General features: G+C 39.8%; 2 protein-coding genes across 6 annotated transcripts in view; both read left to right on the forward strand.

Moving 5' to 3' along the window:
- The window catches only part of HEATR5B (HEAT repeat containing 5B), a 57,168-nt gene extending 53,695 nt beyond the window's left edge, over positions 1–3,473 (forward strand). The window contains exons 35-36 of the mRNA XM_048298201.1: positions 706–919; positions 2,514–3,473. Of these exons, the coding sequence (XP_048154158.1) occupies positions 706–919; positions 2,514–2,818 (519 nt within the window). The 3' untranslated portion in view covers positions 2,819–3,473. The remainder of the gene's footprint in view (positions 1–705; positions 920–2,513) is intronic.
- Positions 3,474–6,470: 2,997 nt separating this feature from the next.
- Positions 6,471–24,301, forward strand: part of STRN (striatin) — a 69,044-nt gene continuing 51,213 nt past the window's right edge. For 4 of the 5 annotated variants that reach the window (XM_048298753.1, XM_048298755.1, XM_048298756.1 and 1 more), the window contains exons 1-2: positions 6,472–6,886; positions 19,496–19,599. In XM_048298753.1, the coding sequence (XP_048154710.1) occupies positions 6,578–6,886; positions 19,496–19,599 (413 nt within the window). In that variant the 5' untranslated portion in view covers positions 6,472–6,577. Of the gene's footprint in view, positions 6,887–19,495; positions 19,600–24,301 lie in introns of all 5 variants that reach the window. The other variant, XM_048298754.1, reaches the window with a different exon arrangement.

Here is a 24,301-nt window from a genome sequence, read left to right on the forward strand (position 1 = left end):
CATCTGAACAAGATCATCAGTGAGTCATTTTCCCAAATCTTGGCTTTAATAATCTCTGCTTTCCACAGAGAGGGAGGAGGGTAAAAAACAAAATAGAAGGAAGACAAGGAGAGCATTCTGTGATCAGCTCACAGTATGGCTACACATTTACTCCTATGCTACTACCAGCACTAGATGGAGAATGAGAAGGAGGGGGGGGGACAGGCCTGACACTTTTGGCTACAGCCCTGGCTCGTGTTAGAGCAGTAAGATCACTTTGTTCCAAGTCATTTTTATGGGCTGTGTTGCCTTTCTGGGATTGGAATAGCATATCATGATTTTGAAGATTAATCTACTATTAGAGCTGGTAGTTCTGAGACTTGAAAGATGTAGTTCACTGTGAACTGGTGTGACTGACTTGTATGACATTAACTATGCCTTTATTTTCTCTGAGTTTTTATTGTTACTCCTACTTAGTACTGGCATGTTCTTTCTAATTTGCCTTCCTTTTATTGAATGCTGGGCTAATACTGTTTTACTAGATGGGCTGTGTTGCTACTTCCCTCTTACTTAGTATGTTTCTTTCCCATTTTTTTTTTAATTTTTTTAATTCTTTTTTTAATTTTTTTTTTTTTTAAATTTTAAATCAGAGATAACCGAGTTTATGAGAATTCCCTGAGTTAACAAATAACCTTGAGGGCAATGTATTTATCTTGATTTGATTAGGTTCAAGCCAAGTGTTACCAGCTTCTGCTTTCTGTGTTCCAACACACCAATCGTGCCCTGTCAACTCCATATATTCATTCCTTGGCCCCTATCATGGTTGAGAAGTTGAAAGCTGTGGAAAGGAGCCGCCCGAACAACAATCTGGAACTTTTAGCAGTCCAGGAAGGAATTAAAGTCCTTGAAACATTGGTTGCCCTTGGTGAGGAGCAGAATAGTAAGTATTTAGGTTTTCTAGAGAAATGAGTAATGCTAAAATAGAATATTGAACATTAGAAATCTTGCAGTTAGGAGCTTGATGGCATAGTCACAAATGGACCGTGTGTGCAACATGCTTTTGTAATTCCAGTGCTAGAACTTTTGTATACATGAACTTGCATAGCATACACAGCCTGATACACTGTAGCCTTTGCATTTGTGGTGATGTCAGGCAAAATATGTAAACATGAACTGCACTAATGAGGGATATTTTTTTCTGTTTGGAAATTTGTAATTCACGCCGTTTAAATTTACTTTTTCTCATTGTTAACTTTTATTATTTTAGTAGACTTTTATCAATTTTTTGCATCTACCAGCTCAACAAGTTTTATCTAAAGAGCCCAAGAAATTGAGAAGATACTCTTGTCAAGAGTATCTTGATTGTAGATGAAGCAAGATTCACTAGATAGAATACATTACTTGTAGTTTATCTTAAAGTTAGTTATTCTCCCACCGAAACAATGTGCATTCTGAAGACCTACTGTGCAGACATTTGACTTCAAATGCTGAAAAAGTTCGTTGTAAAAATACTACTATTGGTTTTATGTAGAGTTTTTTTGAGGTTTTCTTGGTTGGTTTTTGTGGTTTTTTTTTTTCCCCCGACATACTCCTTGTTGGAGTTTCTCTTTGTTGATAAGATGCTAAATTTCTTGACCCTCACTCTGCTTCTGGCACCATTGTTTGAAACATGTGAAATGAAAGTGAGAGAGTAACTGAAACGAATGAGGAAACAGAACATCTGATTTTTTGCTGGCTGGAGACAATCACCCCATGAGTATGAATTAGTCAAAACCTTTAAGGGAAAATAATTAATACTCTGGTAATCTAAAAAGTTTGGATAAATGAGTTACCATGAATTTTTAAGTTCTTTGAGCTTAAAATGTACAATTAACAGGTTACACATTTCAAAGGTGTACTTATATCCTTTCTAGATACAAAAATTTGCCTTGTTGCTTAAGTTCAGCTGCTTTTTTTGTTCTCAAGGTCAACCCTTTTGATCCCTTTGCCATTTTGGGTGTGGCCTTATTAGATCATGCTAGTTGAAGTATAGCTGCCATGCTAGTTTTTGGATCTCCCAGACCCATATAAATAACAGCAGGTAACTATCCCTGACTTTTGTGAACGCTTGCATACTAGTATCAGTTCACTTATGCTTGCTGGGGAGGCTGATACTCAGATTCAACTGAGTAACATTTCTGTCTGCCTGAAAAGTGTTTTGAAATCCTTTAATATGATAGGCACTCTACATCTTACAATCTTTCATCAATGATCTGCAATCAGATGGTGCAAAAGCATCTCAAAATAAGCGTCAGGATCAACATAGCTGTAATGAAAAATAATAGAAATCTGAAACCCAGTCCTGGTAAGAAAGATTTGAATGATCAAAGCACAGGAAGCCATCTACATTTCAGTTGTTTTAATTTGATAATTTTTGATTACAGTTTCTAATGTCAGTTCTGAAAACAGTATTACCCTTGTAAGTCTAGTAAGTGATAAATTTTATTTTGTTTCATTCTCTGATATGGTAATTACGTTTTTTCTTTCATTTTTAGGAGTGCAGTTGCTTGCCCTTCTCGTTCCCACTCTGATCTCCTATTTACTGAATGAAAATGCCTTTGCTTCTGCATCTACAGCATCTAAGGATCTTCACGAATTTGCACTTCAGAATCTAATGCACATTGGTCCACTTTACCCCCATGCTTTCAAGACAGTAATGGGAGCTGCTCCTGAATTGAAAACACGTCTAGAAACTGCAGTCCGAGCAAGTCAGGCCAGCAAAGCAAAGGCAGCTGCTAGGCAACCACCACCCACAGTACATTCCACCCCAACAATTAAACTGAAAACTAGCTTTTTTTGAATTAGTTTTATTATTTTTGGACCATTAAGTAGTCAGAAGCATTACATTATCCCTGCATACATGTCTAATTTTGTGTAATTTGTATGTGAAAGGCTGTCTAATGGAGCTTTGTGTAATTACTTGAAATCCATGCATTACAAGGGAAGTGGTGTTACTTGTATTTGTATAGATTTTTAGGAAATTGTGATCATATTTATGAATTTCTGTTATAAATTATCCAGCAAAAAATTATTCTGTATCTAAATAGTTTTATTTATTTTTAAAAGCTATCCCAAACCCTCCAGTGGTTTTTGAAATCTGGTGATTGTTATCCTGCCATTGTGCCAACACGCTAACACAGTGGGGATGGAGAGAAGAGGAAAAAATGTTATGAAGTACTTACCCTGTACCATGGGGAATTTCAAGTGTAGAAGTACGAATTTTTTCCTTTTAAAAAAAAAGTAGGGAAGGGGATTGTCAGACTTTGTAGACCATTTCAGCTTGCATGAAAAAAAAAAAACAAAACCCCATAACAAAAGAATAGGAAATTTTCAGCCTTTTTTAAGGTTAATGATCAAGCATGCTGTCTTAATGAGTTGTCCTTATTTATGTGGTGTATATCTCTTTCAAATCCGTTTCCATGCTTGAAAATGAATAAAGGATGCAAAGAATCTAATCCCCTATCTCTTCTAAGATAAATTTGAAAGAATGCACTGGAAACTGAGTTTATAAAGAGAGCTGTCTGCTATCTGCATTTCTGTAGGTGTAGATTTTGGCCCTTGTAAGGTGCTCTGTGTTTGCAGTCTTCCTGTTCTGCCAGCAACTGGTTGAATATGTGATGAGTCAATGCTCTGCCCTTTGTCCAGACTCACAGGTATTTAACCTTCCTGCTAGATTTTAGTCTCTGGATACATCATACCTGTAGTCCTTGATCAAGTTTACAAGCAGAGGTACTGGAGCACTTTGCACTGTACTGACTCAGGGGGCAGAACACAATTGAGAGTCAGGCTCCTCCAGTTTTTCTTTCCCCTACTAGGCTTTTTTCAAAAGCATTTTGGTCCCCTCACATCTGAGTGTCTGATGTGCAGATTTTGGAGCTTAGAGCTCAGGTGCTGTGCTAACCTTGCAGCGCACAGCCAGGGACTCCCAGTGTCTGTCTGCTGCCAGGCCTCACCCTTCCTATTGGCAGAAGTGTGGAACCATGTATTTTCTTGTGTACACAAGACTGACTTACATGAATTTTTTGACATAGCTGTTGAATTTATGGGCTTTTATAGGGATCTTTCTATACATTTTGCTTTATAGAGAGAAGTCACATAACCAGAGATCTTGACTAGGCCTGCTGAGTTTCATCTCTGATTTTTCTCTGTATACTCTGTAAAAACTGCGTATTTCAGATGCTTCAACTTCAAATATAACAAAGGGATAGTAAATAGAATTGAATATGACTAATATCTGCTTAAAATATTTGTAGATCACTATTTTTGCATAGATACTTGCCTCTAGGCTTTCTATTTTCCTGTAAGACCTTATCTAATATCCCTTGGAGTACCTATGCAAAATGGTCAAGACAATGCTCTTTCACCCTATGGTAGTTGCTGTGTGCAAAATATTTCACATAAACTTAAAAATGCTTTTATTTCACAGTGAATGTTTTAGTACTAAAGTGAGGACACAGCAAGTGGTGCATACTCTAATCTCAATTTTTTTTCCATAAAGATGTTAATTAAGTCTTGTTCCATTGTTCTACAGGAGTAAAGATATGTGCAGAAGTAAAAACAGTGTGCTGTACATGAGAAGGAAAGTAACTTCACTAGTTTTTTCATCTTAGTAGGGGTAGTGGGAATTAAATTGATTGAAATATATCCCTTTCTAATAAGTCTTTCCAGCATTACAAATCTGTATTGCTTAGAAGAAGTTCTGAACCAATTTAACATTGTATTAAGGGAACTCTTCCACTTCAAAATTCAACACAAACATTTTGCAAGTAAAACAGAAAACAAGTTTATAACCTGTTTTGGATTCCCACCCCTCCACCAGGTAGTCTAGGACTGAATGACTTCTTGGAAAGATTTTGTCTATAATTATGTTTTGTTTACCTTAAGTCTTTTCTCAGCACTTTTAAGTTTTGGTTAGACTCTAGTTGACAAAATGTCTGAAAACTCAGAAGAGGGGAGGGAAGTGTAGCAATCAAGCATAACTAAAAATTCAGTAGAACAATAGAAGAAAGTTAGCAGAAGAGAAAATGGCACTAGATAGATGTAGAGGGATAGAGAAGGGAGAGGTTTTTCTTTGTATTTTGTGTGGCTGTCTACAACATGCACAACTCTCGTTTGTATACATCCTTCCCCAGTTTAGTCCTCGTTTGCTTCTGTGCTTGCTCCTGATACTAAAGGTATAATCATGTGGTTTTGCACAATATTTTGGCATCAAATTCCATTTGATTAAAAAAACTGAAGTAACTTGAAATTGCCGTAGTGCTTATTGTTGTTTGTCACTGTCTTTTTCATCTTTTTCTTTGTCAGTGGCGTTTTAAATGTGCTTTTAATGAAACTGTTTGCTCCGCTTCCCCTTCGCATCTTTCATCTCCCTCTCTGCTGTTCCTTCCTTTCTGGGTGAGCCTTGTTCTACACTGGTTCCTTGCCGAGGTCCCTCAGATCACGCTCCCTGTCCCGTGTTTTGGCTCCTGTTTCCTCGCTGCTCTCTGTAAGCTTCCTTAGTGGTCTTTCCCAGAGAGATCGTTCAGCAGCCACAGCTCAAACTCTGCGGGCAAGGTTACGAAGCAGGCGACTATGGTTTCGGAACAGCCACAGGGAAACAGGAAACGCTGCTTGAGAAGGCAGCGAGGCACTCCTGGTGCGCACGGCGAAGGGCGCAAGTGGCACAAGCGGGGCCCGTTCCCAGCGCCCGCGGGAGCCCCACGGCCCCGCCTTGGTGGCACACACCCCCTTCCCACAGTGCTGGCACCCGGCCCTCGGCACAGCCTGATGGAGCGGCTGCCCTCAGCAAGGCGCTGCTGCTGGTGCGCACATGGCTTCGTCCCTTGATGCCATGGGGAGAGGGCAGTTCTGCCGACAGCTTGCGCCCTCAGTCCCCCAGGATCCTGTTTTCCCTTTCCTCGCTGAACAGGCAGCGTGGCAATTACTGAAAAATGTTGTGTCGCTCTCCTTCCCAGCATTGCGAACGATGCTCAAGAAATCCTCTGCAGCCTTGAGCAGGGTTTACAGCTTTTGGCAGTGTGAGGCCGAGCGCTGCTCAGAACAGGGACGCAGCAGAAAGGCCGGGGCTGCCAGGGCAGGGCCCGACCGGAGCATGCGGAACTGCTGCGACGCACCTGCCCTGCCCGTGTCCCTAGGGCGGGCTGCGGGAGAGCCCAAGCCGTTTAAATCCCGTTCGGAGGTGGAAGTGACCATTAACCTGTGCTTCCGCTACAGCACGGGACTGCCCTCGCCCCCGCCCAGCCGACCGGACCGCACGTCCCGGGACTGAGGCTGAGCCGCCAGAACGCCATCCCTGGAAGTGCGGGCGGCGCGGGGAGAAGGCAGGGGTCAGGAGATCCTCCCCGCTATCCAGCGGAACTACATTTCCCAGGACGCCGCGCGAGGCGGCGGGGCGAATCGCTCCCCGCTGCTGTTCCCGCCGGGCCGCCGTAGCAGCGGGCGGGGGCGGCTGTCAGGCGGTGACGGCGGGCGGGACGCGCCCAGGTTGTTGCTGCTGCTGCTGCTGCTGCCGGGACGCGGCGGGAGCGGCGGCGGCGAGCCAGGCGGACCCGGCCCGGCCATGGACGAGCAAGCGGGGCCCGGCGTCTTCTTCAGCAACAACAACAACAACAACGCCCTCCTGCTGCCGCCGCCGGCGGGCGGGCCGGGGTTGGAGCCGGGCGAGGCGGCGGCAGCGGCGGCCGCGGCGGCGGCAGCAGGAGGAGGCGGCGGCGGAGGAGGGGGGGTCTCAGCCTCCGGAGCCGCCGCGCCGCTCTCGGCGTCCCGGGCTCAATACAGCGTGCCGGGCATCCTGCATTTCCTGCAGCACGAGTGGGGCCGCTTCGAGGCGGAGCGCGCCGAGTGGGAGGCGGAGCGGGCGGAGCTTCAGGTAACACCCGCGACCTTCTACCCCCCACACCCCCGGCTCCCGCAGCCGCTCCCCCTCCGTGTCCTCCGTCCCTACGCAGCTGGAGGGGAGCGGCCGCTCTGGGCGCTGCCACGGCTTGTCCTCTTCCCCGAGAAGAAGCGGCAGCCCGGGCTGTTCCACTGCCCCCAGGGCGGCCGCCCCCCGCCGCGGCCGGGAGCGGGGTGGGACGTGGCGGCCGGCCCGGCGGGGAGCGGGCCCTGCGCGCTCTGCCGCTGTCGCCGCCTCCCCGGCGTTTTCCGGGTGCCCCTCAGGGTCGGCCGCCCCAACTTGTCACCAGTTTCATAATCCCTCTTAAAATGTGCCCCCGGCGAGTAGCGCGCCCCCGTTGTGCCGCTGCACCGCCGCTCGTGCCGCATTTGCCCCCGGCCCTCGATGCTGCCTCTCCCGCACAGCGACCAGGCCCGTGGGACCGGCTGGATCCCCTTCGCTACTATGGGGCACGTTATGTAGTGTTTTCGTTTGAAAAGCGATGGGGTTGATACGCTCATTAATGCATGAAAGGATTGATAGTGATCTTGTGGTTAAAGAACTTGTGAGCTGCTGGCCTAGAGCCATTGCTGTCAGATACTTCGGTGATGTGCACGTTGCATTAACTCCAATAACAGTCGATAATGCAACAACCTTCGTTCCTCTTCGGTGTTGTTTACAAGAAAATCCCTGTGTTAAACCTTAACGCTGCCCATGTTACCAGCAGCCCACTGATTCTCATTTGGCCGTGTTTGAGACTGAAAAGTGTCTACTGGTTTCCTTTTTAGATCTCCTTTCTTTGTCTCTTTCTTCCTGTCCATCCCTTCTTTCTATAGCTTTCCTTGAAAGTACAGTCTTTGTCAAGAGAGTAGTGAGTCTGTTTAGCAATGCAAACCACTTCTCTATTTTTTGGTTATTGGGTTGGGGTTTTTTTTCATCTTTTAAATTTTACTTTCTATAGTAACATCAAACAACCACTCTGAGAAGAGTGGCAGATTTGATGTTCTTTAATGAGAGTTCCCTTGCACGAATTTAAAGGAAGTGGTCATGAGGACAAGAGAGTAATTTTTATTTTAACTTCAATGATTCAATGAGAAATTGGTTAGTAATTGAATCATACTTCTATTCACTACATCCAGTAAATACTGTGTAGAAAGTTACTAGCTTAGCTGTGTATAGGAATAGCATCACGTGTCATATATCCAGTGGAGGTCCATAAATATCTTGACATATATTCATAGCTGGTAAAGATACCAAATATTGCTTTGGAGAAAAAAAAATAGTTTACAGGACCTAAGAAATTTTGCCACTGCATTAAAAGTATTAACATTTTGCATATTTATCGTGTCCTTCAACAGCATGTCATTCCTCCTTCTTCCCCAGGTATCCCTCAAAAGCTTGGTGTTATGGATAAGACAGGAGGAAAGAAGTAGAGTATTTAGACTGTTTGCAGAAGTCATGTATTATCAGTGGCAGATAACCCCATCACACGTTGTTTGCTTGAATGCCTTTGACTCTTGCCAAAACATCTCAATAAAGTTATAATTAGCTGTGGCTGGCATTGCCACAAGCTGTAACAGCATTTATCTGCTGCAGAGTCATGTTCAGGAAGGTGCAAAATTCTTGGCTACCTCTGTAGACATCAGGCATTAACGTCTGCTGTGACCATTTGCAGATGAACGTTCTTGGATTCATGTGAGAGGTTTGTGGTAGGGATTCAGCAACTACAGGATGGCTTTTAGAAATTGTACACCTGAAGCATGAGCAGTGTTAATTACAGACTTGGTCTGTGCTCCTTCTGAAGCCTTTTGTTGGCCTATGTATTTGGAAATGTTTAACAGAGTAATGGAAATTTGAGGTCAGACTCCTTCTTTCTCTTGAGATAAAGATGCAGTGCTCCTCATTGTACTTCTATCCAATGCAAATTCCAGTGCTAGACTATCCATCCACTCTTGGGAGGCTGTGGGGCAAAGGACCTATTTAGTGTGGTGGTCTTAGTATCCTATAATTTTTCTTGCAATTGATCTAGTTTCTTAGAGGTAGATTTCTTTTATCTCTGGTTCCTTACCTGCCATGGTATTGAAATAATTGGGATACCTTATGCCACAGTATTACTGTGCTTGCCTTCTGCTCTGTAGTTGTTGGTTTGCTCCAAAATATACCCTCTCTCCAAAAAACCATCTTGTAAGTCAGTCCCATTGTGATTTCCTGGCTTCCTTTTCTTCCTCTCTGGGCTTCTTTTCATTTTCTCTTTTTCTTATTGCTCTAATTAACTGTGTGGAACTAGATGTGATATTCAGGTAGAATACCTTTCTGTTGTGTTCTGTGGTGCTTGTTGAGGAGACACACACCCAAGCTCATAACGTGTGTGAGCTGGCAGGCCGGGCAGCTTAATCTGTTCTTAGGTACTGGTCTAGTACTGCCTTGCCAAGGTTTTTCTTCCTACCAGTGCCTATATTTTGCTTTCCCTGGCAAATATTCGTGCTTATTCTGATCTTCTAATTATTTTTCTTGAACCTTTTGAAATTATTGTTGCCTGTATTATATAATCTTCCTCATTAGAGGCGAAAGAGGACTTCAGTACAAACATCATTAGTAAGCTGTGTATATCAAATAAGAATGAAAACAGATTAATATGGGGCCCCCATGATGCTTATCTGCTGATTACATATTTAACTTTTAATGCTTGCTTTCTGTTTACAGTACTTTGACATCTGCAGATTGAAAAATTACCCTAAGAATAGACTTTTGTGATGCCCTATGAAGTAATTAACTAGGATAAATACTAATGTTATTAATCCTCATTTAAGTATTCACAAACAGTGTTTTATGGCGTTATAATCTATTTTCATATCTTTTCAGAAATTAGTGATTTTCCTTTTCTTAGGTTCTTCTAGCAGCTGCTTGGGAGAGTTGGCAAGACAGGGTTTCCTGTTCTGCTGGTTTTAAACTTCAGGTTTTTTTCATTCTGCATTTTTCTGGACTGACACAGAGACATTTCAGAGCTGTCATTATGTGTTGGACAAGCCCATCCGAAAATAGCAAAGGGTTTGATCAAATGCATGTGCAGGGCACTGAAATCCGTATCTTTGCTTGAGGCAGGCAGGGGTTGAACTGCCTCCCATAGTGGTGTTTTGCCTTAACCATACGTCTTCTGACTGGTTGGGAGTGACTGTTGCCGATGTTATTTCCCTTTTAATTAGCCATCTGTCACCCCTGGGGGGAGCAATGGGGACTCTGCCCCCGGGGCTGGGACCCCGCAGAGCTGAGTGCTGCCGATGCACGTCCTTGTCCCAGCAAGCGACAAAGCTGGATGAGCTTGGAAGGTGTGTGTGTGTATGGCTTTTGTTTTGACTAGATGTGTTGTCTTTGCAAGCAATGCATATGTTGCTGTGGAAAGTTCTGCTTCTGACAAACATTTTTCTGGCCAAAGTGCAAATTTGCAGACTTTGGCATTTCTTCCTATTTCACAAATGGTCTAAATTGCAACAAACTGCTATACTGTATGTAACTGTGTGTATGGACAACCCCACATCCTGGTAAGGAATTTTCTAGCTTTTGTCCTTGTCACTACTGAAGTTTTCATTTCCTCTAACTAGTAACTTGTTTCTTTAGAGTAGCAGACTCCATATGAGTGGTGGGACCTGATACCATTACATGAAAATTATTTTTCCTGGGTAAACTTTCCTTTGAAAAGGTTTGCAAGGAAATTAGGGAGAATGGGTGGATACAATGTGCTTGTGTTTCTACAGCTTTGTTAAAAATAGTCCTTGTAAGACAGTGCCAAAAGAAAAAACACCACCCAAGTGATAGGGAAAGAGATAATGAAATGAGATAAAATGTGGTTAAATTACAGCAAACAGCTGTAATAGAAGGAATGTGATGGAAGTTACAGATAAGCACTTGAGATTGGGTATGGAAGTTAGATTTAGTAATGTTAGCTCGCTGGGAGGGGTTCACGGTGGGAGATCTTGCCCCTTGCTGCTGCTTTTCTGCTGCAAGAGGCAGGCCAGGCATGCTACGTGGTAAGATTGTGTCCTTGGAGATAGACAAGTTGAAGTAATGAGGAGAAGGGGCAAATCAGACAGATGGCTGTGGCTATTTATAGTATGGTTTAGGACATTTGTTACTCGATTCAGAAATTGTTGATATTTACAGTTTGTTGGCTTTTAGATAACGGTCCTCTTGTTGGATTAAATTTCTAGTTAGAAGACATTCTGATAGTTGGATAATCTGAAAATGTTGTGCAGAGAAAAATTAATGAGCAGTGTGTTGGTGAAATCAGTTATTAAGTTAATGGAAAAGTCCTAAAGATACAGTTTGACCAATAAAATAGAAGATAAATAACATTTGAAGAAGTTCTGTATAAAATTTTCAAATATGATGGTGTGGGTCAAATTTCTGAGATTCTCAGTGAAAGGTGAATTGGCAGAAGTGATGTAAAAGTCTTCTATAAAATATTTTTTCTCATAAGGCAGACAGTACAAAAGAACCACCAGTGATTAATGTTTCATGTGTTTCCACTGCAGAAAAGCAGTAATTTCAACTTTATTGTTTTATATATCTCAGATAAATCAAAGGCAAGGCAGAAGAAAATAAGCCATGGTCACAATAGTGAGGTGTGTTTATTTGCTAAATGGGCCTTGGTGACTACCAGATATCCTTTCTTTCACAGACTTCTTTTAGCAAGCTTTCTATTTTCCAGATTCACATGAAGCAAACTGTATTTTCTGGCTAATTCCAATATAATCATTGATATGCTGTCATGGCTTCTTTTATTTAAGGCAAGAGGACCAGTGAGAGTAAATGTTCAGTGATTTTCAGAAATTCAGAAATTTGTAGAACGTAAGTACAAACTGATGAGACAATGTTCTTTGCAGGTGTGTACCTGGTTTTTATAGTCTGGGTTTTATTTTTTTTTATTGCATAATTGATCTGGCCATTTCCTACCATCAGATATTCCAGTTCTTCTCATGTCTGTCAAACCTGTAATTTGGTTTGAGTGTAATGAAAATGTGTTTCTTAAATAGGCCTAAATAATTTAGGAAAATGCTGCTGTAAATATCGATATAGCAAGAACAGAGAGAATTTTGCAGTGTTACAGTGACTCCAAGTGGTCTTTAAAGCTTTCAAAGACTTTTCATGGAAAGTTATACTTGCAAAAAGAAAAAGGCATTTTTCTGTTTTTCGTGATTGCTGTGGAATTGTTGGATTGAGCAAAAATCAATTAAATTGCTATATTCTAGGTGGAAAACTTTGGTTTTCAGTGTCAGGTTAGCATATGGTAAAACATCCTATGTGTCTTTATTAGTGCACATTTTTAATTAATTGGTATCTCTGTGTCCTACTCAAAATGTAGCCCTTCTGTTTCTGCTGAGGGTCTTGGCTTGTGGCTGTTTTATTGCATCAGGGATAAGTAACTTGGCACTGTTGGATCAACAAGTTGCAAATATAACTTAGCCTTTATTGACGTTTCAGTAGACACGGAAACTTTATTTACTAATTTTAGAACGGTCTGTGTAAAATTCCCCAGGGAGGATCACACGAATTGCCTGAGACTTTTAGTTCATCTTAATTTAATGCTAAAAGAAGTAAGACTGTACAGATACCAAGCCTTAACTAAAACTGTTACCAGTACACAGTATTCTGAGAAAATAAGTATTGGTCAGTAACCTACTTGTATATTTGGCTTCACAAGGCTGGCAAGCCTTGTCAGGTCCTCATTTCTAAGTTTCTTAGTTAAAAAGTGGCGAGAATTGACTTTGAAGTAGAGGAGGGATTCTTATGTTTTAGCTTTAAATGGTGAGAAATGCTTGGATACCTGAAAGAATTCTTTTGCATCATTTCAGAGTACTCAGAATCCAAGCTTCACAGACAATAATCTAGAAATAAAAATACTTTGAAATGTGAAGACAAAGGTTCATTTTGTCTGAGTGACTTGTTCTGTGTGGGCCTGTAGATGAACTCATCCATATGTTCTTTTCCTATTTGAAAAAAGTTTGCTATATACTCACTAGTATTGATTATTTTTGGTAATAACCCAGTGATAAATAAGCTAAATTAAAGATTGCATTGTGGAAAGACTGCATTTTTTCTGGTCTTAGCCAGGAATATGTTTCCCTTTAGTGCAGTCACATAGGGCAGGATCGCAAAAGCATCAGAGCAAAAATGACATGCATGATGTTCATATCCAAGCTTGTAAACAGGAGGTGAGAACAAAATCACTTATCTTTGTGTTTGTTTCACTTGATGTCCAAGTCAGTTCAGAGTGGTCATGCATGCTTGAATACAAGGAGTAGCTGATCCTGGATGTAGGAGTGAGGAGCAGGACTGTGCCAATTGCCTCTGCAAATGCTTGTGTGGTCAAGTCTGGTTCACTCCTCTTTCTGCTACTGAAGCCAAATCTAAAAATCTCCTCCAGATTTTTTCTCCCTTGTCTTGCCATACCCCAAGTGATTCATTCGGCCTGTGAACTTCCATTGTCTGTTTAAATGTGGGCCATGAGTCTGTTTATCAATCCTGGTGCTGACTGCTGTCGCTGCATTTCTGCCATTCTTGTACAGCAAGAGGAAAGAAGTTTGAGCATTTGCAATTTGGACTCCAGCTCATAATATGTGATTATTTTGTGACATGCCATTGCAGTGTTGCTTATAGAATTACATCACATTTAAAAGCTGAACTCTTTTTGTGCTTGTATCAGTCTATATGGCGCATGCTTTTGGGTCAAAAAAAGAGTTAATATTCACCACTCAAGTACTGTGTGCCACAGAAGTGACTGGAGGTTTAGAGAAAATTTTTGCAAGTGAAGAATGATTAAATGACCTGAACATACATTGCTTGGCAACTATTTTCATGCTTACAACTGATAGAACAGTGAAAGGCAGCACTGAAGAGAGGATAAAAGAAAGACTGGCATTCTGAACAGAGATCTATGTACTGAAACACTTCAAACTGCGGAAAGACGAGTCCTCCTGTTTTTGAGATGCCTAAGTTAGTAATCAAGGTATTGCCCGGAATAAATTGTGAATCAGTTCTGGATTGTTTATTAGGAGTATTTCAGTCTTACTGAATTTGTTTTTCAAACAGTGTTTTCTCTTTGAAAACACTGTTTGAAAAACAGAGACAAAGAAGGTAAATAAATGGCATTTTTAGCCGTATTTTTTTTACTGTAAGCTAAATCTTTGATTTCTTTTGGATGGATTTTCTGGGTTTAGCTCTGATGCTAGTTTTAGGACAGCTCTGAGAAGTCCAACAAAAATAAAGTACCAGTAGCAGATAGTGCTGTACACTGGTCTCATGAGGTGGTATCACCCAGCATGAGCATGTGAGGGATAAATGGGGTGAAGTACCTTCTCCGTGGGGTGAAGTTAAATATGCCTTGGTGCCTGCCAGTCGTTTCAGCCTGTGGCCCCACTTCAATTTTGTGTTATCTTAAGTGGCTTCAGGAATTACAAAAGCTTCCTAGCCTCTCCTGGCACAGAGTGCTAGTAGGTGTGTGTAGTGATGTGAAGTATGGTGCCTCTTAAAATTGTTCCCTAGTTGTACTAGACCATTGATATTTCCCCTCCCCACTCCCTCTCTTTTCTTCTCACCCCCGGGGCATGCTTACACTTATTTACAAATATACTAAAATATGTAGTGCTTCAGTGAGCCAACTATAATCTAAAATACTGAGTACCCTGGCAGCCTGCAGAATCCTTCTGGCAGATCTTGGTAGACCGGTTAGCACAACTGTTCCAGATTAATCAATCTCCATAATGTATTTAGTTATTTTAGCTATCTGCATATTTTTTGTAATACTTTTCTTACAGTTTTTCCCCCTCTCTTTTGTTCTCTTTCTCTCAACCTGTGAAGACCTGGTTGTTGAATTATGGAAGCATTATGTGGAGAATTGTGTGTTTTAGTAGCTCTTTGTCAAATGATGTCTGTTAACCTTTAAGTGTCCATGAATTTGAAGTGAGATTTACTTTAAAATATTAAGATGACTATTTTAGAGAAGAATAGAAAGGCTTTTTATAATTTTTGAGTCTTATGAATTAAAAAAAATAAATTGCCTTTTAACTTGAAATAGCTGTAAAATTCAGTAACTGATAGAAGTTGATACTAAATGTGCATCAGTTGTTTAGCAGTCATAGAATGTTTATTTTTTAAAATTTCCTGTTAAAGAGGAGTACTTTTTTATCTCCTACTCTCTGGTAGTGTTGAGGTGTCAGCCTAAAAAGATATCTAAATATAATATACTTTTAAACATGCTTGTTGTTGTGGTTGCTGATTCGAGGAATTATAAATTTCAGTGTAAATTTTTAAACATTGGTAGAATCTGGGCTTACTAAGATGTGATTTCATTATTTAATTATGTTGTTATGGCTGCTAAGCCTCTATTAGGAAGTCAGCAACATTTTAAAAAGAGTTGTTTATAACCCAGTGCTACCGAAAACATTGTCTCACCTTTTTGTCTACTTCACAGTAATGTGATACTAGAATCTTTTGGGGAATTTTGTAAAACAGCAGTGTTGTTGCCTCTGAAAATTTTTTTAAGAATGAATGTTTTTTTAAAAATCCCTTAGTAGAGAAGTGGAATAGTTAAGATAGCTACAGTGTTGTAACTTAGACTGGATGTGTATGACGCTTCTAGGTTATGTTGCAGTTGGTCATGCAAAACAATACAGTGAGATGGAAAAAAAAATCCCGGACACAACAATTGCAGCTGAAATAGACTGTTCCAGGCATGTCTTTTTCCAGTGTTCTCTGGTTTTGTGGGGGCTATTTTTGTTTGGTTTGATTTTGGTTTTTTGTTTGGTTTGTTTTGTTTTCTCCTTCTCTCTTGATTGTAATTTCACAGTTGAGTTGGAATACAGTAACTTGTAGCACTTAGCCTGGAATAAACTTGAGGCGGATCCTGCCTTGATTCTTGCTGTGGAGCCAGCGGGGCCGGGTGCTTTATGGAGACGATGCGCCCCACCCATAAGGCAAGGAACAATATGAGGTTTTGCGTGATCCCCGTAGGCGATTTTGAGGTTTGCAAAGACTGGCTTATGACTTGATGCATTTTAACCTTATTACCTAGAAGGTCAGTTGTCGCAGAACCTGTTTGTTGGGAATATTTGCGAATTCTTGAAATTTTTGGCAAACTTTCCCAGGAGTGGCCAAAACACAAGTGTAGAACAGTGTTGCAGATTAGTCAAAGTGTAAGGGACTCTCCTTTGCTCCTCTACTCCCTCAGGTGTAGCTCAGGCTTCAGATTTGACTTGGGCTAAAGCTGCAGCTGTAGAAGTCACCTGTGGAGCCTCAGTCTATTGGTAAAATTCTGTCATTTATGCCTGAAACATAGAAAACTGGAGTTGTGCAGTTCAGTTATAATTTTCATCATGTTTTAGTCCAGACCTCCTGCACATTAAATGTTTGCACAGACATTTAGACAGGTGTTGTCTTATGTGTTTTAATTGGAAATAGTGATCCTGCAGTTATCACTGTATTATTCAGAGACTGAGAAAATTCTGCTACATGTCATGATTTGTTATTTTAGATATTTAAACTCATTGTACTTGTTTATTCAGTTTGCATTTATCTGCAGAGTGTGTCTGTTTCTTTTATGGTGTGAACATTTAGGTTCCTTTGCATATTTTCAGTTGATTGCCAAACATTTTAAAGAATGAAATCTGCTTAAGACATATGAACTTTTAGAGTATTATTGCTAGTATAAAATTTCAGTTATTATTTTAATACTATCCTTATGTGCAATATAAGTAAACCTGAATATCATCATTAAGAATTTCTTAAATAATATTTAAGCTTACATGTATAACTGATGTTTATTGTCCACTGAGGCTGACCTAATTGTAATTACTTAGTACTTGTATAAATGAGGGATAAGGGTTGCTAAAATCTTGTGGAAAAAAGAGGGAACATTTCTCTATGTTATGAAAAGGACCAAATGTAAGTATTCTCATTTTCAGAGCCAGAATTTCTCAAAAATAGTGAGTATTAGACATAAGGATGCTACTTTGAAGAAAAGCATGAACAAACTGTGCTAGAAACTGTGCAGCCTCCAAGGAGAGAGCAAAATTATTCTCAGTTTCTTGAAGTACCGATAAAACTACCTATCTGTAAAGTATATATTTATTAACCTTGAAGGTTCCTAGCAATTAGCTTATGTAGGGCTGGAGAAATGGCTCTTGGGCTGTTGTTGCTGAGTGCATTTTAAGCAAAAAACGCAAGGATTTCTTGAAAGTCTGGGGAAAAGGAAAGTTCTAAGACATCACATTAAGAGCATGGACATATTACTGACAACAGAAGATGTCCACATGACGGAGGTGTCGTATGATATTTCTGAATCATATCCATTTATGCCTCTCCCTCTTATAAAAGGAAGCTTTTATAACTATTGAGAAGTTGCAATTTCTCATTTTGTTTGGGCTCCTAGCAGTGGAAGATGACTTTAGCCTCAACTGTTAGCACAGTAATGCTGGTTTGACCTTTGTAGTGTAGCAGTGTCTGAGTTGGGTTGTTTGCCAGCCTTCCGGGTAAAAATGCTTCATTCCAGTGTGTTCAGTCAGTTCATTCTTGGCTAGAAATTGCTTGCAGACAGCAGGTCACATAATAGATCGCTTCATCTTGTGTCCTGATAGCATTGGATGATCTTCTTCATTCCAGCTAAATACGTATTTACATCATGATCTTCTGCTTTTAGAAGCGCATTTGGATGTTCTCTCACTTGACTAGAAGGGCTCGTGTTTACTTCTGCTGGGCCTGTGTGGAGATAGGGAGAGAGAATCTGTGTGTCTGTGCAGTTACTGCAAACTAAGTTATATGTGTCTGAGATGTTCCTCTTGGGAGGGATGCTGACCTTGTTGAGTTGAGATGCTTCTCGCACAGTTGCAATCCTCAGGGTAGGAAATGCTGACTCCAGCACCAGCATTTCTTTCTCCTGTGCTTTTCTTTAAACCTGAGCAGAAAATTGACATTAGAATTCAATTGTAATTCTTGATGCCAGAGTGAGAGGTCTTTCTTTTGATTCAGTTGACTTTTTTTTTTTTTTTTTAATTCAAATATATTTCCCCTATTGAAGGTGTTGACTGACCTTGTTGGAGAGCAGCCAGTGTTTTTCTCTTGTCATAAACTGGCTGGTCTAGTTGGTGACTGGCAGTTAAGGATCATTCAGGTGTCTGTCAAGCTATTTATTGGCTGTACTGGAGCAATGAAATTATGTCAGCTGGTGTGGTATTTTAGAGCAGCTGCTATTTGTTAGGTCGCCAACAAATGGGCTTTTGGAGTAAGATTCGTCTTGCCTGGTCACTAAAATTCAACCAAGTTAGTTGTGTGCCTTCCCTTTATAGTTGGTGGAGAGAAAATGACGTTTACAGACTCTGTTTTTTCTCACCTTGGGGTAAAAATCCACAGTCAGAGTCTTTGGAAGCAACTATCTCCATTAACTAAAATACCTGGGGACTGCTTGCAAGGTGGTGATAGGTGAGGGTAGGATATTTCTGCTCATTTTTAATCCCTGACTTTCCTGTGCATTTATTTAAATGAAAGGCTTATTCGTCTTCATGTTCAACAGCTGATGGTCTAGACCAATTGCCTTTTATCCTGTTTGTGCTTCTCAAGAGACAAATGAGATGCTTGGAGACTTAGCTGCAGAGGTGCAGAAAGCTTCTGATCCTGGAAATGGCAGGTGAGGCTGTGGCATGAAGTGGTGACTGCCTGTAGGTATTTTTGCCTAAAAGTGTACTTATGAGTTGAGCAAGCACAAGAACTTGGCCCCTTATAATGGACTTGATTTGAGCATTAGGTACAAAAGCAGGTAGTTCTTCCTTCATGATTAGGAATTAGTATCTTGTGTTTGTCATAATTTTCTATTTAAAGGGGATTTTTCACAAGCAACTAAATGTGCTGGAAGTTGATAGAGGGTTAGCTGTCTGTTTTCTGCTTGACTTTTATTTACTTATGTCCCATTTCTCCCTTGTCTCCCTCACCAAAATACCTTTCCCTGTTTTCCTTTTTTTTTCCTCTCTTAATTACAGTATTTCTGGAGAACTTTCCTTAACCTATTTTAGTAAGTATCATAATTAACACTTAACCCTGTATTACAAACAGGGTTTTATTTTTCTTTTGTTCTTATTTTAGCTGAACATGGTTTACATCAGGTTTTTTTGCGAGTATCGTGTCTAACGTATCTATAGAATTATACCCTAATTTTTCACTACTTCATTTAGTGAGCAGAAGTACTTTATCATCTTCTTTTGCTTATTGTTGGTAAATACCTTTATCTGCTGAAGGTTTTTTGTATGCTTATTTTATCCATTTCTTATCCTTTATTGAATGTTTCTCCAAGAGAGAAAATAAACCCTGTCAAACAAACCAAAATGGCTTTATTTCTTTTTTCTTTCCCTTTTTTTTTTGATCTGTAATGAGCATGTAGTTTAGGAGGCTTATCTATGCAGTGGTTTTTGTAAGTGTTTAATGTTTATGAAGCATAGTAAGCCCATTTCTTTTGAACTCTACAAATGAATATTAAAATAACTTGGGAAGACGCACACACTTAAGAGCTACGCTGAATGATTTTGAGGAAGCAGCTTCTAAATTGAACACTTCCTTTTGCAGGCCCAGATCGCCTTTCTTCAAGGTGAAAGGAAAGGACAGGAAAATCTGAAGAAGGATCTAGTGCGAAGAATCAAAATGCTGGAATATGCGCTCAAACAGGAAAGGTATGCTGCTTTAGTGATGAGTACATGATGAAGAAATGCTGAAGACACAAACTTTGTTTTGCCCTTGTATTTGACAAAACCAGGAAATATTTTTTCTGTATCTACTCAGTTCTCAGATTGACAATTACTACTGTACTAAATAAAACCACAACTCTAAATGTCTGCATTATGATAAGAACAATAGCTAAAATAGTATGGCTCCAAAAATATGCTAACAAAACCCATAGCTGATCAATAATGAATACTTTTCCTTGGTAAAATTCCACTGAACTGTGTAGATTATACTCGAGAATTACAGTGTATTCTCATTTTGTTCAAAGTACTAGCTTTGTTTATTAATATGTGACGACTGAAATCTTGAATAACTGTCTTCAGTCTAATAATTACTAGTTTTTAATCTTGGTAAATTTTAGTCTTTTTGGTATGATAGACTCTACAAGAATATCTTCTGGAGATTAATTGTATGATTGAAAAAATGTTTGTGTTTACCAGTTAATCAATGTCTTATTTCTTTGTTCATGGAGATTTCAGTACAAGTCCTCAGTTTACCATTTTATTCGTATATATACTTCCCTGTTACTCTAACCTTTGAGGCAAGCAAGTTGTTTTTTTATCATGGTTTCAGAAATCTCTCTGTTCAACCGATTTATTTTAGGCCAAGTTTAGTTTAAATTCTTTTAATTAGTGAAATGTCTTTTAAAATTCTTGAATAAAGAGTATATTTATGGTACTGCTGCAGAGCAATTATTGCTTACATTAGTATTTTCTTATCAGATAATTCCTGCTTCTCTTTAATAAAATAAGCCTCTGAAATAGTTTGTTTAGTGGAAATAAGATTAAAAATATACACATATGCAAATGAGGAATAGAATATCACTGGTAGATAATTTTAAAAGGACACTAATAGTTACATCACTGTATTGCATTTACGTTTGCTCATCTTATATGGGCTGCTTTAGCACAAGGCATGTCTTTAACCATCCAGTTCATCTCTTTCTGGTAGCAACCAATTAATCTGCTAGCATAGAGATGCAGACAGGGTTCTGGCCGGCCATAGCCCCAGGGCTCCAGTGTATTTTCTTCTCCTTTGGGGAGTTCTTGGAGGAATGCTTGGATACTCTTTTTGCCCAGGCCTTCTTATGGTACTGATCTTATATCAAATAGCCCAGAAAAATATGAAATGTATGCATAATGGAGTTTGCAGTTTATGGCTGTGGAAAGGCTTACATTTGAAGCATGATTACAAAGCTTAGTGTCATTGGTTCAGCTAAAGATATACTATTAAGTTATATGTATTCTGTGAAGATTTCTTGTATTTCAAAACTGAGGGAGCTATTCCTGAATACGTAAAAGTATCTCTGACTTCATGTTCATAACCCACAGAACTCAGCAATTTAAAATTATCAAACTATGTAAATACATTTTTGTGTATCATCAGAGAAACTTTGTAACATGAAAAAAACAAAAATCAAACTTCCATATGGATGGTGAAAATCTCCCCCAGTTGTATTCTGTAAAAGCCACTTAAATGATGGCATTTAAAAGTTAATGCAGCGGTCCCTGTCAGGATTAGGAAAAAACACTTGGTGGCTTCTTATTAGCAGTTTTTATATGTGTATCTTTTATGTTGTCTGTTTTTCTGCAATGTGTGGCGTTAGCCTTGGTTACTCAGGTCAGTAGGCTACCGTCAGCTGATCTGATCCAGTGTGACAGTTCCAGCACGGGTGTGCAGTGGTTCTGTAAGCAGATGTGATGCTTGTGACTGGTGTGTGTTGGAGACAGCTATTTATGAGTTTGTAGTTTTAAACAGCAGTTTTATTTGCCAGTTTCTGAAGAAATAGTCATGTATTTCTGTTGGAATTATCTCCCAGCAAGTGCTCTTGCTTGATATTTCAAAGAATGGCAACATACTGAGCTTGGAAACACTGCTCTCTTTCCCAGCATTTTCCTAAATCAGCTGTCATCCAGGTCAGGCAGTAGTCAGGATGCTTGCGTTTTCCGCTGGGTTCTCAGAGCTGGAAAATGAGATCCTACAAGGTAGGAGGAAGACATTCCTGTCGAGTTGGGGAAGGTTGGTGCGCTGTGAGGGGGCAGGGAATCATTCCTGTATTCCTTCATTTCTGCCCTGCCCTTGCAGCATTTCAGATCTTTCTCAGCTAGACGAAATAAGTTATGAGTAACAGAACAGAATATGAAATTGTGGACCAGAGTAGTCCATGTTCACAATGCCCTCAGGAAACCGTGAAAAAGAAATGAGCAGCATTTGTTTTCTCAGGTACATGCTTTCATGAGCTGCTGTTCTCTGTAGTGGCTGCTCCACATTTCTTTTATCAACCGAACAGTTTCAAATTGTACTATAAATAAACAACTTTGGGAGTGTTGTTGTTCTCTGTTTCATGTCACATCATCTTATAGTGGGTAAGGTAGAAAATAAGTTTTACTACTGATTGTCATGCTTTTCTGGCAAATTTGGTTTAATGTTTACTCTTTGTCAGTAATTGTGAGGTTACCTTTTTGTTGTGTGTATAGCAAGCCAGGTTATTTCTGCTGAAGAGTCTTTATAGACGAAATAGCACAGAGCTTAGAAGGAGCTAGTGCATAGTTAAGTGCTATTTTTCAATAGCAGTTTTGATGTAGTTTTGCCAGCATCCAGTAGATTGCAGTGTGAGGCTGTTCAGAGTTGAAGGTTACTTTTTATGACTTAATCAATACTTGCTCCACCACCAGTAAATTGCATTGGTGCCTCTGGATTTTCAGGAGCTAGATGAAATGTAGTACTGTTTCTCTCAAGTACATGTCCTATTTCAGCTAGTCTAGCTCACTTCCTGTCTTAACATATTTCAACCAAAGAACTGGACTCATGAGCCATGTCTCTAGAAACAGTTGATTTAATTTTATGTTGTTTTCTGCACTGATGTGTCTGATCAGTGTAAGGCTGGCGCCTTCTCCCCTGGGTAGAATATCTCGCCGTGCTGTTCCTGGCAGTCGTTCTTGTTTATGTCTCTTGATTTGGCGGCAGCTCCCAGATCTTCTACGGATGTTTTGGCAGGCTCTCTCAGCACAGCTGGATCAGATGCTTCAGGTCTGGCGACAGATATTTCCAAGAAATAGTGGCTTTCTTTGACTGGAATCAAACTTGTTTCTGTGTGAAGTATTCAGAAAAGTTTCACTGCACTCAGTCTTAAGAAATTTGGATGAAGGCTTTTAGCATTTTCCTAAGCAATTCTTGCCACGTTGAATATCTCCAAGCACTGAATAGAAGACACATAGTTGAAGGAAAATACTGATGATCAAAAGAGGAGAATTGTGTAATGAAGGGCAAAAGCCAAAGCAGTGGTAATATTCATACTTATCTGAGTAAGGCGTCTACCCAGGAACATAGTTTCACAGTGCTAAAATAGCTTTCTTCCAAATAACTGGAAGGCTAGTTTTCAGATAGAAAACACCTTCTATAAAGTTGTGTCCTTCAGGTAGTTATTTTCAAGTCATTTTTCTGTCTCTGCTTACTGTTAATAATTCATATGTAATTTTCAGAAATGGAAGGTAAATCATTCAAGTTGAACAAGTTTCAGATAACAAATCTTTGAGATGTTTCTTTTTGTCCCCTGCCACCAAACCACTGTCCTTTGTATACTTTTATACTTTTTTACACAAAAAATACTTTATCTCTTTTTTGTGCTGGTAGTATCACACTACTGGGATGTGTGAGCTACAGTTCCATGTGAACTGCAGGTGGCCATTTTAAAGCTGTTTAAAGTGGACCATGTGATTTCTGAAAAAGTGAAAAAATGAAGCATTACAGGTGGGCAGGAGATATTCTGTCATTGTAAAAATAAATTAAATTAAAACATGTTAATGGAATAAGTGATATTTAGAATTTGTGTAGAAAAGAATTAAAGGTTATTTTGTGAAAAGTTTCATAGCCTTAGATTGCAATATGTGTGTGTAACTGAAGGGTCAGGATTCCCTTCTTGTCCTGGAGTCTGAATCATGGTGTTCAGCCCTTTTCTTAGTGCACTTTAGAAAGAAGATTGTTTGTCTTTCATACCTGTGACATTTTCAGCTGTATTATAAAAAAGTGTCTAGTAATAAATCTCATACTGCCTGAAGAAGTGTAGAAAATATTTCCTAGATGGCCTATTAGCAGTCTGTATTGATTTTATGGGAGTTTTTTGTAATATTTTCCTGAAATTTAGAAGCTGACCACAACCGAAGATGAGTTCACTGTGTCACACACTTCGGCATGATACTCATGTTTCTGTTTCAAGTCTAACTCTGTCCTGCTGAGAGACCTGAATTTATACCAATTGAATTTAATTCAGATTTGATTATAGAATTGGGGTTTTTTTGTCATTTTGTGCAGTCAGAGCTCTATAACTTTTTTTTAACTTTGTCAGCAATATTGAAAATAAGGATTACTTTTTGGGGATTTTCATCTCTTCAATTGCCTCATTTTTAGAACGTGGTTCTTCTGCCTTTTCTGTAGTGCTACTGATCTCTGCCTGCAATATACAAAGTTAGGTCCTCTAAAAGATGAAATCTTAGTCCAGCTTGGCCCTAAAATAAATTTAAAGGGCCAGTAGTGTACAAGACCATACAATCTACATTATCCTCTTGAAGTAAAGAATAACAACAAAAGCTTTAAAAGCTGTTCCATTATAAGATGGAACCAGTTACAAAATCCTGCTACTAACAGTTTAAA

Source organism: Corvus hawaiiensis, chromosome 3, assembly GCF_020740725.1.
Source record: "Corvus hawaiiensis isolate bCorHaw1 chromosome 3, bCorHaw1.pri.cur, whole genome shotgun sequence".
NCBI classification, from domain to species: domain Eukaryota; kingdom Metazoa; phylum Chordata; class Aves; order Passeriformes; family Corvidae; genus Corvus; species Corvus hawaiiensis.